The following is an 18,064-nucleotide window of genomic DNA, read 5'->3' as shown; positions in this document are numbered from 1 at the left end:
ATTTACGACACGGCAGATTGCCCGTGCAAGGCATGCGACAGTCTGAAGGAAAGCGCGGGGACGATATCTGCTATAAAGAGACTACCACTGCAAAGCGTGGTCCACGTGCGGATATGGGAGACGATGTCAATTTCAATTGACAATGACGAGAGCTAGCGCTACACAACATTAAAATACACTGCAGTAGAGGTGCTTTTAGCTGGAAATTGTATCTACACTCACCCGAAAATAAACGTGCAATTACCCATACCATACAACACAATCCTTTGTTTCTAACCCTGAAAACATAAGAATTCAAAGTTTACCACTGAAGTATTTTTCATTACTGACAATGATATGATCCATATCAGCTATAACCTTTACTGCTTTCGACATCAGGTACCAAATGTTTAGAAATTATACAAGCCAAGGAGCCCTTCAAGGTTGCCCGCAACTTTAATTCTTCCTGATTTTGTAAGAGAACTGTTAAAAACAACTCATCTTTTCATTTCTTCTGAAGAAAGGTCTTTAATTTCTAAGAGTGAGAGCACCTTCAAGTTCCTTAAATTGGTTAGTGTCCTCCCGAGAGGGTACGTAAGTCCCAAAACATTCAAAGAAAATTAAAACTTTCCACTTTTTAAATCGTATAATATGTGTATTTTTTAATGTAAGGCTAGATTTGTCTCAAATTGCTAACAGCTGAAGGGATGACGTTAATCCAGCTAGGGTCCATGCAGGAAGCAAATGTACTGTAAGTCCCGATGGTCAGGATTCCTAGTATGGTGATCTACCTTCAGTCGTTGGTAATCTATAGCCCGTTTGTAAAATGTACTGTCATTTATAGTTAACATATTTTAGATTTAATTACTATACTTAAATTTATTCCTGTGATAATCTAGATGTTTACTGTCCTTTGCAGACAGGTAGGTATATTATATAAGTTTGGTTTTATTCATTTATAAATTTACAACTTTCTTAGTCACGATATTGCTGAAATACTGCGATGTGACTTTAAACTTTAACTCACTCTTTTCATCATCAGTGTCACTTGTCGGCATGTCGTGGTCCTCGCATACCATGTTGTCACAAGTCTGGTTCGAACATGTCACAGTGCATTTCAGTGCATTGGTAAGGCATTTACTACTTGGCGTTTTACAGACTGTTTCTTTTTTTTGCGGCCATCTTGGATTTAGTCTCGTTCTGAATTAGAGCTACCAAACCGACATGGGTATCATACAATTTTGACATGTAGAACTCTAACAACACAAAAAACCCATAAAAGTTTTTGGTCCCTCTGAGTGTCTGCTCATTGTCTTTTAACAGAGTGCTGAATATACTGCAATGCAATTACCCTTGCTTCTGCAGTGAAAACTGAAGTCTCATCAGTTTATCTAACTGAAAATGTACCATCGGTTGTAACGGCTGCTACTTATACTTTCTCCCGTTTCTTTGACCCGTCGGTACATATGGATTTGTAAGAGGGGTAAGATTGTAAGATTGTTGATATTGTAATGGATTGGTATTGACCTTTTTCAGTCTGGGCAAATCGAGATTGACTACAGGCTGTATACATTGCCATGGAGATATATCTGATATTTATAATTTTTCAATCACGCCTCCTCAAGTAAATTGATTCTACGAAATGCTAATGCTGCCACTGGTGTAGCATAAAATATTTTTCTTTGCTTCGATATTTTGTCGGTGCTCGGGAGTATTTTCTCGTAATTTCAAATATTTCTCGTTTCTTCGATTATTTTCTCGTTGCTTCGAGTATTTCGCGTTACTTCAAGTTTCTGCAAAAACCTTGAAATTTCGAGTATTAACTCGTTCTTACGAGTACTTTCTTGCTACTTTAATTATTTTTTCGTTGCTTCAGTCAATTTCTCGTTGCTTCAAGTATTTTCTCGTTCCTTCAACTTAATTCTCTCAAAAACTCGAAGCAACGAGTAAATGCTTGAAAGTTTAAGTTTTGGGAAAAAATGAAACAACGAGAAAATACTCGAAGCAACGACAAAATAATCGAAGCAAGGATAAAATAATTGAAGTTAGACATCTACCGTTCTTCTTGGAAGACATAACCTTTCAGAAAGCTTATCTACAGTAGGCTAAGCACAGGGGCGTGCAGCTATCTCAATGGTCGTCATACGCTGTTAAAACCTATGGCAACTTATTAGTGCCACAATGTAAACTATTTTCGTCATCTACGAAGAGGTTACTTTCTTCTTCGTAGATGAAACCTGTATCTCTATAATAACCATACTCAGGCCGTCATATCTATTGGTGAGGTTGAGACCCAAGTGGGATAGTTTATAAAATTTTATTTTGTTTCATTTGAATATTGAATGACACGATGGTCGCATGTTTTCGGTTTGCTTTTTTCTGAATCTGCTTAACTTAATGAAAGCATTTCAAATGATCAAAATAAACTTTAAAATATAAACAACCCCAAAATATATTTATCGATCTTAATTAAGGGTTACATTATTGAGTGTTCTGATGGTCCTTGAATAAAGACAAATCAAGGTTGAAACCCTTTATTTTCAGACCCAGAACCATTGTCGATTTTTTGCTTGAGAAATTATGGTTGCCAAAGTCGATACTTGATGACTCCTTTTAATATCATGTGTGTATATATATATATGTATGAACAAAGATGTACGCATTGTCTGTTTAGATGTAAGTATCATCTACGACGACATTTGTTTAGACTGTGGCACAAATACGCTTTCATACAAATCAATAATCATTAAATATATTATAACGTTTTTAAAACGCCAACTCCAGTCTCGATCAACCGATGAAACAGACTCTTGGAAGAAGGGCCGGGTATTAACAACCACATGAGAAGGCAACAAAAAACAAGGACGGCAGGAGCTCGCAAAAAGGGAACTCATTCCCTCCACGAACACAAAGGAAAAAAGTGTTGCCTGACTCCGCACAGCGGTGATCCTGCCTCGGTTCGGCGGCGTTTACACAAGGAAGCCAAAAACGCGACGGGCGAGGGACCCAGTCACACTCTGGCGCTCGTCTGAATTACAACTGCTGTGTACTAGATACCCACTGCTAGTGAAGAAAAGGTAGAACGCCTAAAGATATATGCTCGGTTTGAAATACAGTGCACAGATGGGATAGGTCTTGATGTCTCGACCAAACCAACATAGCTTTTCCAAATCACAGGGCACTGAAACTACTTCGGTTACCAGCAGGAACATCGATCAAATTTCTTGATCTTCCGAAGGAGGTATGTAAACAAACAGTGAGCTCTTTGTTAAGGAAATAGAAGCGACAATACCCTTTTCACATCCGCAAGAATTCTCTGCTAAAAGCAGAGTCAATTGTGACTATATGATGAGCAGATATTTGATTTAGCAGTATTACAGTTGTACGATGTTGTTTGTAAACAAATCGAGTCTGGGCCAGAAAACACACGTGTTTTACAGTCTCGAGTAAATGATACAGAAATAGCAACTATTTTGTAAACTGATACCCGCCTATGTTTACGCCGCTTTTAGCAATATTCCAGCATCAAGGAACACCAGAAATGGGCTTCACACATCGAACCAATTATTCGCAACTCGTGTAAGGAAATAAGCATTCACGGTGTAGATGCTACGCATACTTTCGGAAAAATAACTATGTTTTGTGAAATGAAGTAATGCATCTTTCAATACATGTTCAAAAAGGCTTCTCCTTCGATCGTGAATAAAAACTTGGGAGTGCATTTTTGTATACGCACAAGTTCATTGTTTGCACGAAGAATGATACTCACGTAGGTGTTTTGAATGTGAACAACGTAATAATCGATGTTTAGATATGGCTCCTTATTAAACAGATTTGTTTAAACGAAAATAACGGTTCCGCACGATTCACATATAGTCACATATACATACACACCACACATGATTCCACTTCCACCCATCACACACACACACATGTAACCACGCATACACAGCTGGTACAAACACCCATATACCCTCATATTCACACACAGCGCTATTAAGAAGCCACATAAACCAGTATATATACTGAACCACAAAAGAAATGTCGCACCGATAGCGGTTTCTAAAAGCACACACTATAATTCACTCTAATGAACAATGAAAACGGAGGGTTGAGTTCAAACTTGACGATTATGGTTAACACATTTTCGGGAATCACATTTAGAGTTCACACAAGCAAAATCACCGAAAATGGTACCATTAAGATACCCCAATGTCAGTATTGTGTGTGGCCTCATGGGCATCAATGAAAGCGTTGCATCGTCTGTACATGGAGTGAATAAGCCGGTTGATGAAGGCCATAGGCACTTTGGTCCATACTCTGCGAAATGCCTGATCGAGTCATGCCGCAGTTGTCGGCCTTGGTTGGAGGTCATTCAGTTTTCTTTGAATTTTGTCCCAAAGGTGTTCTATTAGACTTAAATCCGGTCTGAGTGCAGGCTAGTGTAGGGTTTGGATGCCATGTTGTCTAAGGAAGTCCAATGTTGTTCTGGCAGTGTGGGCACGTGCGTTGTCTTGCTGGAAGATGTGATTTATGTAACGTCCAATGATTTGGTCAATATAGCGAGCAGTTATCACGTCATTTTCTCATCCTGGACCAAGATTCTGGAACACCACGGTGTCAACTAACTGGTCCACACCATGATGCTTGGACCACCAAACGAGTCCCTTTCAACACTCGTTGGAAAACAGTTCTCCACACCTTCACCATGCTCTCACTCTGCGGTCGACTGTCGAATACACAATATCGGCTTTCATGAGATAAAAGCACAGTTCTCCATTGTTGATAACGCCAATGTCGATACTGAGTTGCCCATTTTGGTCGGTTTTGGTGGTGATGAGCCGTGAGGATCTGTGACAGCAGAGGTTACTTCCGCGTAAACATATACGCACTGTATAGGCAGGAACGGATGGGTCTGTTGTAAGTCCCAATGGTCTGGCGTGCTGTTTCCCTCGCTTTAGGGAAGCGATCATGCTGATGGTTGCGCACATTCTGTCCTGTCTTGACGTTGGGATGTTACTGAAGGTCGCCCACTGCGTGGACGGTCTTGGATGCTGTTAGTGACCCGATACAGCAGTCAGTAGTTGTCGTAACATGAACATTAAAATGATTGTGCAGTCTTGACAACTTGCAATCGCCCCCAGACTTGGTTCCTGTGATCTCTCGTAAGTCGTGGCATGGTGATTATGTTAAAACGAAAATGATGACAAGCGAGTTTGGGACTCCCTTTCATTGGTAGGGCGTCACGGCATGCACGTGCAATTTTATTTTCACGAATGTCACACGAAACGTTTTACCACGTCTGCTTTCTTCGCTGCGTTTGGTCGATATGTTTTTTCCATCAGAAACACACTGATGTTGGTAATAACTGTCAATTTCGATTGAAAAACATGTTAACAATTGGTACAATCAAAATAAAAACACTACCTTGTAAGAACAAAATTTTGCATTTGATTTTGAAAGGCGATGTTTTTTTGTGGTTCAGTAAATATGCACGCATCTCAGGAAAAGTCACATATATCCCCTTGTACGTATAGAAAATCACATACCTGATTAATGTATTTCAAAGTGGGTCCATTCATTCGTTCGTTTGTACGTATATTTTATCGTTTTTTTCATCCGTGCATAAGCATGTACACACATACACACATAAACACGCATGTATACGCATATATACACACGTACACGTTATGTACACACATAAATACACATACAAACACATATACACACATACTAGAATAGAAACAGCTTTTCTTAAAACAGGTCTTAATCATATTCAATTGGCCACGCTTGCACATATGTCTTGACAAGCCAACGTGGCTAGCCGCTGCAAGGCATTAAACTAGCTGGCACACCATGCAACCAATCGAAATAACTGTAAAGTTTTATGCGCATTCATTTAAATATCCCATAACAACTACAAAGTTAAAAGAAATGTCAAAAATTCTATCAACTTTATTTAAGGCCTTGAAATCAAAACCAAAATCTGCCTAACCGTACGCGTCGTGATGGACATATATTATTTATGTTAATTTGTTTTGCTCTTTACCGTTGGTGGTTTATCAAGAAACAACGTGAATTGAAAAGTATGCACACACATGCATACATAGAGGCACTCACGCAGTCACATTGTTCACTTCCGCAATTTCCTACCACAACCACCTCCACCCCACCACACTGCACCAACACAAACACATTCCCATTCATCCTCTACCCACGATAGTCTTCTTCATTTGTCATTAAAGGCAAGATTGTTATGAACATTATATGAACGACTGCAGATCAGTGATGATGCAGGTTTTCGTTAAACGTTATACTTGACGCAAACCTTTAGGCCAGAGGGCCAGACTCGCTACCCAACCCATCCAACCAGATAATCATTTCATTCGAGTCTCACCTCATCGTCCAACCAAGTGCCAGTGAGAAAGATGTGGAAAGCATATGGAGTTGTATGAGGGCGTATCGCAGTTTGTGTTGAAAAGCGACTTGGTAAAGTTAGTACTAACCCTTTTATATTAAAACCTTAATTGCGAGGTATAGAATCATATGTTTTGCTGTTATGATTTCTAGTTGAAATATTACAAGTTGCATTTAAATCTTGAGTTGTCACTATTCTTATTTGTGGAATAGGTCCACATTTCCTGCATGCAAGACGCTCAAGAAACGAGTGTTTCTGTGCATGGTTGGCTGGTTAGGTAGACGAAGCCTCACAATCGAGTAGTTTGAGCAGGCAGACTTTTCAGTGAAATGATAGTAAGTATTAACTGCACGTTAGGCTAAGTATAATAACCATAAAAGGAACATGACCTTTCATATAAGCCAATGAAATAATGCTCAGTCAGCAAAATCGTTTTTTAATTTTGCCCATCAAGTGACCTATATATTGAAGATTTTGCAAGTCATATGAATATAATTAGCAGTTTTATTATATATATCCAAGTCTGACAGAAATATAGAGTTCTCCTACAAACATTTCCTCTCACTCGTCTTGCATGTAAACCCTGGGTGGGATGGAAGGTCCCTCAAATCAAGTTTCTCTCCACTACGATCGCTGTTATCACAGTGGAAGGACGTACCCGGCGTTTTATGCAGCACCAGAAACTGTTTCAGGTAGGTGGTTAATATACACTCGAAATATTTGAATTGCTTTTATGATCAGTCTGTGGCATGTGGATATTATATAAATTATATCCATAAAACCACAAAATAATTTAACAAAAACTGATTTCGACTGTTATAAGCATGGAAGCATATTATTCACAAATTACACAACCGACAATTTATGACAATACAGTATGTACTGAATTTTAATATGTATTTGGATGTAACAACAAGGTAACAAATCACGCCTATCGTTTCTTTAAATGCTTACAATAAAAACGAATGACAGCAGAGTTGCTACGATTAGCGTGCAATATTGTATATGAGTGGTTCTCAAATCTTTTACATCCTTGGTCTAAAATTAAACTGAATTTAAGTCAAAACCGTTTGCATAGATGCAACACGTTCTTTTTAAAATATTAATTTAAAAATATTATGCTTTAAATAATCGAGTCCAATCTCTTTCTATATTCATAAGAATAGTCCGAGACTATATCCTGTCGTTTATGAATTAATATCAAATAGTGATAACAGATATTTGCGAAAAGGTGAGAGTATTCTGCTCAACCGGTGCAACCCGTCAACTGTTCACCTGCGCAAACATGGTGGCACATGGAACAAGTCGGAATAGAGAAATATTTCAAATAACGCGTCTATCACTGATGCATCAAATTACGTCTCCACATGCCACATACATTTTTTTCAGCTTTGCTGAAGCCTTGAATTTTGCAAGAACTGATTGAACAACAACATGTTTGTAATTGGGACGGAGCTAGCGAAATACCTTGCCTCACACCGTCTTGACGTGGTGGCTTAGATATGGCTTGCCTACATCTGGATCATCTCTGTGTATACTTGGGTCTCAGTCAATTTCACCCTTACATGTAACCACCATAACTTCAAAAGATGGGCTTAAAAAGGCTACCTGACTGTGACATAGAAATCCTTATAAAATGGTGTTCCCTCGTAACATTTGAAGATAACCCGAGACCGCATGGAAACACTAACCCCGGAACCCTTCTTAATCGGAAAACCTTCATTCTAAAAATATTTTTATCTACAAAGATTTTGATGACGATAACTTAGACCAATTTACAAATTAGTCAGTCACCTAAATTTATATATACACCAAACCACCCTTGAATGCGGAACAGGGTTGTTTGAAAACTAAATTTAAAGTCAAAACTGTTCCACACTACTGTATATCTCTGATGGTGATAAAAAAGAATTATTTATTATTTTTATAGCATAAATTCTAGTTGCCATCTAAGTATTTATTTAACAGGAATACAGATATATATTGAATTTCAATGCAGTCCATGTTAAAATTAAACGCTTTTGCAGGACTATATTTGAACCGGACAAGGCCAGTGCTTTTGCAGGACTAAAACGTCCACCGGACAACTGACACTGCGATGTAGTTCAAATAAATAAATAAATAAATGAACATGACTTAGTTTTCACTCAAGTTCAATGCATTTAATAGGAAGCAGCATCGGGTTACATTCCTCGCAGCGATTATGCATAAGGTGAGTAAAGGGGTAGCAGATAAAAACGCAGTTTGAGAGACAAGACAGCAAACAATGTATTAACATATTCACTACATTGTACGTGTTATTTATTTGTCACAACCATTTCGAAACAAACATTTATAAAGGGATAGTACTTTTTAGTAAAGGTAGATTTGTGTCGAATCTTGTAGTTTTACTAATTCATGTGTGTGGAGATCATATCACGTAATCATCCTCTTTAAAGCGTCAGTTGTGTGGAACATCCCCGGCAATTTTACCATATAACGATATACAATTTTTTCTTGATCCGTGTCGATGTTTTCAAAGGACGATAGCATGGTCTTAAACAAGACACATACCCGCTGTATAAATCAAAACTATAAATCACCTGTTTATATAAAGATGTGTCGGAGTATTAAGTACACGACAAGTTAGGTTTTCTACAATTCATTCCTATTTAATCGGAGTGGTAACAATATAAAACACCCGGCAAAAGAAACCATCCATCCATGTTTGATGGCAGCAATAATTCAAGGAAACAAGAAATTCATTCGCTATTATTTATAGAGGTTTATAGTTAGGTTTTGTACCACGTTGTCAGTGTGTCTGAAACTGTTTCAGCTTCGTAGCCTTTTGATGATAAATTAATGAGTGGGTGAGTGAGTGAGTTCAGTTTTACGCCGCACGCAGCAATATTCCAGCTATATGGCGGCGGTCTGTAAATAATCGAGTCTGGACCAGACAATCCAGTGATCAACAGCATGAGCATCGATCTGCGCAATTGGAAACCGATGACATGTGTCAACCAAGTCAGCGAGCCTGACCACCCGATCCCGTTAGTCGCCTTTTACGACAAGCAGTCGCCTGATGATAAATTAACATTTTCAAGAATATAGTGTCTTCTAACCGACAATTTAGACACTACCTATACGTACCCTAACTGTTGACTATCACTGAACGGATTGTTCCAGGTAGGTACAAACGTGTGTAAAATGACCTTTAAGAATCAACGGAAAGTGTAATTTTAATGAAGATTCAGTATGAGCTATTTCACTTTGAAATGTCGTTAGGTTTCGTTTCCTTCACTCAGATGAAAGGAGGGCTCAAAAGGTAGGCCTCAGGTTTGTCTATTTTCTAAAATGCTGATTTGCTTTTACTCATCTGCCCGAAAACACTTGCTATGAAAGTGATATACATTTTGCTCAGTAGATATCATGCCACAGCTACTTGCTTAATCCGGTCTTTTGCTGTGCGAGGATTTATGGACGTATGTTGAAGAGGGCTCCTTGTGAGTTATTTTGTTTAACATATATACGACCTTCCCACTTGAGATAATTGTACACAGTTGTCTCATGATAGTGGGTGTCCCGCCCATCAGTATTGACATTCCTTGTATGGATGTCAACTTCTTTATTTGAGGAACACGACGTTTCGGAGTATATTCTTACTCCTTCATCGCCTGATGAAGGAATATCACTTGCCGTTCAAAGACCCTTGGCATTCCTTGACTTTCTTTCGTTTTCTACCACACTATAAACACATACGTAGGTATCTGCAATTATTTCTTTTGGAAACTGAACAAACGAACAGATAATAAAGAATGTAAATGTTTTCACAGACAAGGTATATGATAAATATATGCAATTCTTATTTATATCATATTCAAAACATACTTTATTCATGCTTTAAATATTTTCATTACGAGCAGCGAAGTGTACTTGGCTTGTCTTATGAGTAAATTATTAAAAGTCAAATTATTAAAATGGCCGCCAATCTTGTTTCAAAATATCTATTAATCCAGCTTGTATATATCTAATCTCAGGCGTCATATCATAGGTACTCGGTTAATGAAAACGCATTTGTTAAACACCAAATAAAAATTTAGTAAATAAAATAAAGATTTCTCCTCTGTACCTTAACACAAAGAATGGTGCATGTGGCTTTCTTCCAGGTACTAAGGAGAGACAAACGTTGTACAGAAGGTAGATTAAGGCAGTATCAGTTGGCAATGGGTCTTTGTGTTTAGGGTCCATTGGAAAATAATATTCTAAATTGTATGGATACTGATTGCATTGACTAAGCACAAAGAACATTTGCATAATACAGATAAAATTTGTAAATATATTTACGTAATTTATTTTTGAGTCGAGTTTTGTAGTTCTACTAATTTCTGGTCTGTCATTTGAACAGGACATATATCTGTGTTGGATGAAGTAAGTAAATCAGTCGTTTATATAAAAGAACTATCTTGCAGTATCATGTGCACGATATTTTATTTTTTCTATAAGGTATAACAGTTACTTATCAGACAATGTATTTGAATTCATTCGGGATGGTTACAGTATAGACTACCTCGAAAAAGAGACCATCTACACATGTTCAGTTGTCAAGAATATACTTTCATTTACCCGACAATTTAGGCACTAAATATACGCCACCTAACTGTTAACTATCACTGAACGGATTGTTCCGAGGTAACTTCACATACGTATATAAACTTACTTTTAAGAAAGGAAAGTGTCATCTCATTAAGATTTCATTTGGAGCTCATCAGAACCAAAGGATCCAATGTATTTGGAAAAGTCGTTAGGTTTCGATTTCTTCACTCGGATGGGAGCGAGAAGCTTGAAAGGCTAGGCCTCGGGTTTGTGTATTTTTCAAATAAGCATTTGCTTTTACTCATCTGTCCGAAACCACAAGCAATGAAAATGAAGATATGTTGCTCAATAAATATCATGTTACAGCTACTTGCTTAATCCGGTCTATTGCTGTGGGAGGATTTGTGGACTAATGTTGAAGAGGTCACCTTGCGAGTTGTGTTGAGATAATTGTGTACAACAGTGCAGTGATTGTGGCTGGCGCAACAAACAACCTTGACAGTCCCTGGGTTTCTTTCGCTTTCCTCGACACTATAAACACATATGTACGGATATGAAATTTATTCTTTTTGAAACTGGACAAAAAGGTTTAAAGAACAGATATTAAACAAAGTAATATCTTCACAGATAAGATATGCAATAAATAAATGCAATCCTTATTTTTATATCATATTCATAACAAACATTATTTATGTTTCGAAGGGATAGTTTTTCATGGGGACTAAATTCCATTAATACTTGAGCTGATATAATCTGTAATCCAGCGATTTAGTAAGCTATGTAACTTTCAAGCAGTCACATAGTTTCATTCATCTGAGATATTTTCATTACGAGCAGCGAAGTGTACTTGGCTTGTCTTATGAGTATTGTTTGGAGAGATAAAAGCAAATTGACTTTATAAAATGGCCGCCAATCTTGTTTCAAAATATAAATGAATCATACTTGTATATACCTAATCCCAGGCGCCATATCATAGATACTCAGTTAATTAAAAGAAATTTGTGAAACATCAAACAATACTGGTAAATAAAATATTTATAAAATATAAAGTATTTTGTACCTTAACCCAAAGAAAGGTGCATGTGGCTTTCTTCCAGGTACTAACGGAGAGTGAAACCTGAAGGTAGATGAAAGCAGTATCAGTTTACAATGGATCTTTGTGATTAGGGTCCAGTGGAGAATAATATTCTAAATTTTACTGATACTTATTGCTTTGACTTAGCACAAAGAACATTTGTATAATAAAGATAAGATTTTTATATAACTTTACATAATATGTTTCTTTGTCGAATCTTGTAGGTCCACTAATTTGTGTGTGTATCATCGTTTACGATATCCAGTGTAAAGTGTCCATTGTGTGGAATATTTCCGGCAATTTCAAATAACGATACTTCACCTGACCAGTTTCGGTTTTTTAAAGGACGATATCATGACCTGCCATTTGAACGGGACACATACCTGTATTGGATGAAGTGAGTAAAACACCCGTTTTTATAAAATCAACCACTGTCTCGAAGTGTCGTGTGTACGATATTTTGAATTCCATTGGGATGGTAACAGTATAAACTACTCGGCAAAAGAAACCATCCACCTATGTTCGATCACAGGAAGAATTGTAAGAAACAAGAAAATGATCCCATTTATTTATACAGGTAACATGGGTTTTCAGTTAGCGTTTTGATAATTCGAATAGATACATTTTGGATTTTTCTGTCAAATCCAGTTTTCAAGAATATACTTTCTTTTACCCGACAATTTAGGCACTCAGTACTGGATCAACGCAGCCAAACTTTTAACTATCACATACATGTGTGTATGCCGAAATTGGAACAAATGAGTGAGTGAGTTAATATTTAACGTCACATCGGCAATATCTCAGCCATATCGTGACGAAAACAATTTATACAATAAAAAGTGAAAACATTTTGAAGATTAAAATCTGTCGACGATGGACAGTAAAAATATTGGATAATTGCAGATAAAATATAAAACTAGCGAGCTAAGCTAAAACATTCCAATTAAAGAAGACAATACAATAAAAAACACGGGTTATAGATCGCCATCAACTGAAGGTAGGTCACCATACTAGCAACCATGGGGACTTACATTACTTTTGCTACCTGCATGGAGCATAGCTGGATTTACACCATCCCTTCAGCCGCTGGCGATTGTAGGATAATTTAGCCAAAATTTAAAAGAACAAAAATACTACAATTAAAAACCTGGTACGTGAAAATTTAACTTTGAAAGTTTTTGGGACTTACGTACCCTCTCAGGAGGATTGGAACAAATGATTACCTTTCAGAAAGAATTTCAATAGGTGTTGGGGGCAGAATCCAGGTCCAATTTCACTTTTGGCATGGCGTGGTGTGTGACGAGTCATGAATCGTTAGGTTTCCATTTGTCAATCAGACTGAAGGGAGGAGCTTGAAAGGTCTCAGGGTTGTTTAGTTTTTTTTAGTTAATATCTACTTTCAATCAACTCTCCGAAACCACTTAAAAAAAATAAAGACATTACACACAATGCATATTACGCTACAGCTACAAGCTCAACACGATCGCATGTGGGATGAGTTAAGGACTAAAATTGAAAAGGGCTTCTTGTAAAGTATTTTGTGGAAACGAAATGCATTCCTAATTGAGAAGATATCGACCGAAAAGTGAGTAAGAGATTATGGTTTTATGTCGCTTTTCGCAATATTTTATCAACATCAAGGCGGGTGACACCAGGAATTCTACCGACAAGACTTAAATTATGAAAATCATATTTTTATATTCTGTATTCAATATATGACATCTGAATGCCAATACTTAAGTAATGGCTTCTGTTATCCTGCCACCAGCTAGTAAATTTGATAGATGAACGTGTTGTTTTGTGATGTCCTGAAAATAAGCAAACGTTGTTTCCGTGACTCAGGGACATGGTATTCAGACATCATTGTATGGTAGTTTGCACAAATACTGTACACGTTTAGACGTATATACAAAGGAACTTAAGGGATAAGCCTTGATAATTTCAAAGACAGTATATATTCTTTATTTATCCTCCAAGTTGGGAGAGTACAAGTACAAGTTGCAAAAAGGTAATATTTACACCACAGTCACATTGTTATGTGAAATAGAGTCTCTCAGAAAGCTGGCTGCACTGCTTAGTGCTATGTGACTTCTCTGCACATCAGATGAATGTACCTTACAGCTACACTAGTAAATGTTCTCTGATCCTCTGCATTAAGTCCATACTGAGGGCTACATGACAGAAGACACAACACCATCTCAATGTCTGACAAGTTGATGAACCATACACTGAAGTCCACAGGACCAATATTGATCAGTTCACACCACAGCTGATCTCTCACGGAAAGTAAATTATCACACTGCACGACAGCATGAACACACGGATCACAATATAACCGTCCACACTTCTCACACAGGTACACAGCATCTGTAATGAATCTAATGCTGGAACATAACTGCACCAGGAACTTGGACGAGGTTCGGTACAGGTGGTCTTCCCGTGACAATGTCCATGCTGGATGAACACACAGGTCTCTGTGTATCTGTGCGAACCACTGGAGATCTGGTTCAACCGTTATCCTATCAGTCCACGAGGCGGAATAGAACTTCCAAACAGCGGTTTTCACACTTTGTTTCCAATAAGCCTTACGTGGGAATATGCCAGTTGACAAGTAGTCTTCTAGCACATTTGTCAACTGATACTTCTGGAGGATTCTCATCAGATCAGGAATGAACCCTCTCGGTTGTGCACACACACCATGAATAAAGCACAGTAGCCTTGTCAGAAACACCTGGTGTGGAAGGTAAGATGTGTTCATGTTTATGAGGTTTCCGGCAAACAAGAGTTTCTTTTTATCTATCTCAGCTTCCAGAGGTAGTAAACCCAGGAGACCAAGACACACATCAGTCCTAGTTCTCTTTGGGAGGCCTTGAATCGTCTTTATGACATGCCTGTAGGAACGTTCAAGCATAAGAATCTCAGTCTGACTGAGAGAGTTCCACAGCTCACTACCGAAAAGACACTTTGGTAGGGCTACTTTCTGGATCAGTTTCAGACAGACAATGGGAGACACCAGAGATGGATTAAATCCTTTCCTTGACATTGTGTAAGCATAGGATCTGATCTTAGTACATGCGTCTCGTGTTCTTTCCATTGAATTAAACCTGTCAGAGAGTATAATGCCGACATGTTTGACTTGGTTAACTGTTGATAGTAGACCCCCATATAAAGAGAGGTCGTCAGCAACAACTTTAGATTTTCTGCTAGCCCCAAATGTAACGCGCTCCGTCTTACTAGAGGAGAATATGAATCGCCACAACCTACTGTAGTTTTCTGCAATTCTCAGGAGGGAGCTGAGATTACTGGTACAGGAACTCACCAAGGCTACGTCATCGGCTTGAGTTGGACATTCTGTGTTCAAATCCATAATTAAGTGTGAGTGAGTGAACGGGGGAGTGACTAAGCGAGCCAGCAGTATGTTAAAATAGTGACCTGGGATTAATTGTTCATCGGTTACAAATAATTTTAAGAAAATAGACGTGCAAATTGTTTTTACTTTAAAAACATCATAAGCAATGTAACGTATGCAGTAGCGACAGAATAGGGAAATGCTGCCAACATTTCTAAAGACAAAGGCAATCGTCACAAAACATACATGCATTCACAACAGCTTGCACCTATGCACTAGGTATAGATTTTAAACAATTCTAGAATAAAATCAAATCGTCGTAGAAATTGAGGTCCCGTGCCCCACTTCTCGCCAAATTTTGACACTCATTCTCAAAATGATTTCAGTGTTCAGTGGTGAGATTGCTACTTTGGACATAAAACGTCAACGTTGATTGGAGCAAAATACTCCAGACAAGTACATGGAGGATTCACTGAATATCAGACATGACAAGCGTTCGTGAAAAGCACCTCCCGCCACAAACACATTTGTACTACTGTCACAATGAACCAATGTAAGTAACAGGTGAGCACAATGTATCTTGCCTTCGGGGCATTTGGACTTGGGGTTTTGGAGGTAGATCTTTCCCTGAAGGAGTTAATACAAACATTTATGGATGAGGATGAGCCTGACATGTATGTGTTCAGCAAATAATTCTCATTTGTTATGTCGCTGGGAAATGTTTTTGTAGACAATTTGCACAATTGACAATGCACATGCACTATGCTGCTGTAGATCATATCTAACAATCATGAGTCATTACAATCATAGAATAATATAAAAATGTATTTGTGTAGGCATGTCTGGATAAATGTAAATATAACACTAATGTGTAATATGATAACGTTTTAATTTGACTTGACATGTACAATCAACCTTACAGTACACGCTGTAGGGATGGGCTTATAAGGAGATGTCGAAGTCTTTATCTAAGCCTACAACTGACCTAAAATGAAACCTACAAAAGGCTTCAAACGAAAACGTAAATACATAATAAATATCTAATATGATAATGTTATTATTTGATTTGACATGACCTTACAATATACGCTGTAAGTATGGCGGATGAAGACATTTCGAAGTGTTTCTCTGAGACTACAACAGACTTTAAATAAAACTGGGGCTTCTTATACAAGGAGGCAATCACATTGTAGCCCTTTTTAAGACGTACCTAAAACTTGTGATTCCGACTGTATTGAGAGCATGAAGGAAGATTATATTAGATAAATATCTTATCATACAGTCTTTTGAAGAAGCGTTTGTCAGTCTGAACCTTTATGCATTGATCCAAATATTGAACAATTGAGGTGGTTTAAATGACTTCCTTTAGTTTGAGTTTAGGTTGGTTAAAATCGCATACATGACATTTTATTCTTAGATTGTCAATACGCCTTATTATGTTACTGTTTCAGAATCTGACAAGAACAAGAAAACTGAAAAATATGGGTCAGCCTTTCTTGGACCGGACTTGTGGGACGAGACAGACGACAATGCAGACTTCACCTTGGAGTACATGGATCTGGTGGACTTCTTGACAGAAAATGGCATCCCGAAAGATCATCAGATCGCTGGAAATCTCAACGAGGCACATTCCACAAACCCACAGCTAAGCAGGAGTAATCACAGTCCCAAAGGCATCGACACATTTTCAGTTCCAAGTCACAGTCTACAAGCCATCGATTCACCTCCCCACACGTTTCCGGGTTCTGACCAACAAGTCACTTCGATGCCATCAGACGTGTTTCCCTGTAGCAGCCTGCAAGTAGTTCCATCGCAAACAGACACGTTACCAAGTAACGGTCAACAACTCCCACCAGACAATTTTCCCAAACACATTGCACGTGCCACTCCATCGCCTCCAACCACGTTTTCCTGTAGCAGCCAAGTACTTTCCTCGCCAACAGACACGTTTCCAAGTAACGGTCCACAACTCTCTCCGTCGCCAACTGACAAGTATCCCAATCACTTCACACGTGGCACGCCATCGTCTCAAGCCGCGTTTCCCTTTTGCAGCCAGCAAGTGCTTTCCTCGCCAACAGACACGTTTCCAAGAAACTGCCCTCACCTCACTCCGTCACCAACTGGCAAGTATCCCAGTCACATCACAGAAGTCACTTCGGGGGCACCAGACACGTTTCCAAGTAGCAGCCAACAACTCACTCTGTCGACAACCGACACGTATCCCAATCACATTACACGTGTGTTGTGCCCTTAAACGCACAATAGTCTTAAGTGCACAGAAATCATAAATAAACATGAGTGGGCGGAGCTTATGTGACCACGTCATACGTGTTTCGTACGCACTACTTCGCTCTTGAACACGGAAGTGTCTTTACTTCTGCTGAGTCGTGTAAAGTTGAATAGCGTGTAATAAGAGTGCATTTTCCCCTACAACATAACAAAAACACCATTTCCTTCCATAGTTACCATTTATAAATATTAAAGAAAATATAGCAATATTCAAATGTTTGTTAAAAGTTCGATCGAAAATTTGCAAGGGACCGTTCATAATGTTACAGCTGGGCTGGGATCGAGTGATGATGATTTTTATGGAGAAGCACGTACAATGTGAATAACAGTCCCACCCCACCCCTCTTCCTTCATGAAAAAGCACAAAGTGCATGTACATGTT

At 38.3% G+C, this 18,064-nt stretch overlaps 1 protein-coding gene across 3 annotated transcripts in view; it reads left to right on the top strand.

Moving 5' to 3' along the window:
* LOC124271123 (putative protein TPRXL) overlaps positions 1-17,662 on the top strand; it is a 28,452-nt gene extending 10,790 nt beyond the window's left edge. Inside the window, exons 1-3 of one of the 3 annotated variants that reach the window (XM_046706189.1) lie at positions 2,130-3,220; positions 6,610-7,089; positions 16,845-17,662. In XM_046706189.1, the coding sequence (XP_046562145.1) occupies positions 6,990-7,089; positions 16,845-17,647 (903 nt within the window). In that variant the 5' untranslated portion in view covers positions 2,130-3,220; positions 6,610-6,989 and the 3' untranslated portion in view covers positions 17,648-17,662. Of the gene's footprint in view, positions 1-2,129; positions 3,221-6,133; positions 6,474-6,609; positions 7,090-16,844 lie in introns of those variants that run through there. The other 2 variants (XM_046706190.1, XM_046706191.1) reach the window with 2 other exon arrangements.
* The last annotated feature ends 402 nt before the right edge of the window (positions 17,663-18,064 follow it).

Source organism: Haliotis rubra, unplaced genomic scaffold, assembly GCF_003918875.1.
Source record: "Haliotis rubra isolate DU_JTF1 unplaced genomic scaffold, ASM391887v1 Scf1576, whole genome shotgun sequence".
NCBI lineage: Eukaryota > Metazoa > Mollusca > Gastropoda > Lepetellida > Haliotidae > Haliotis > Haliotis rubra.
This window is presented reverse-complemented; position numbering and strand designations above follow the sequence as displayed.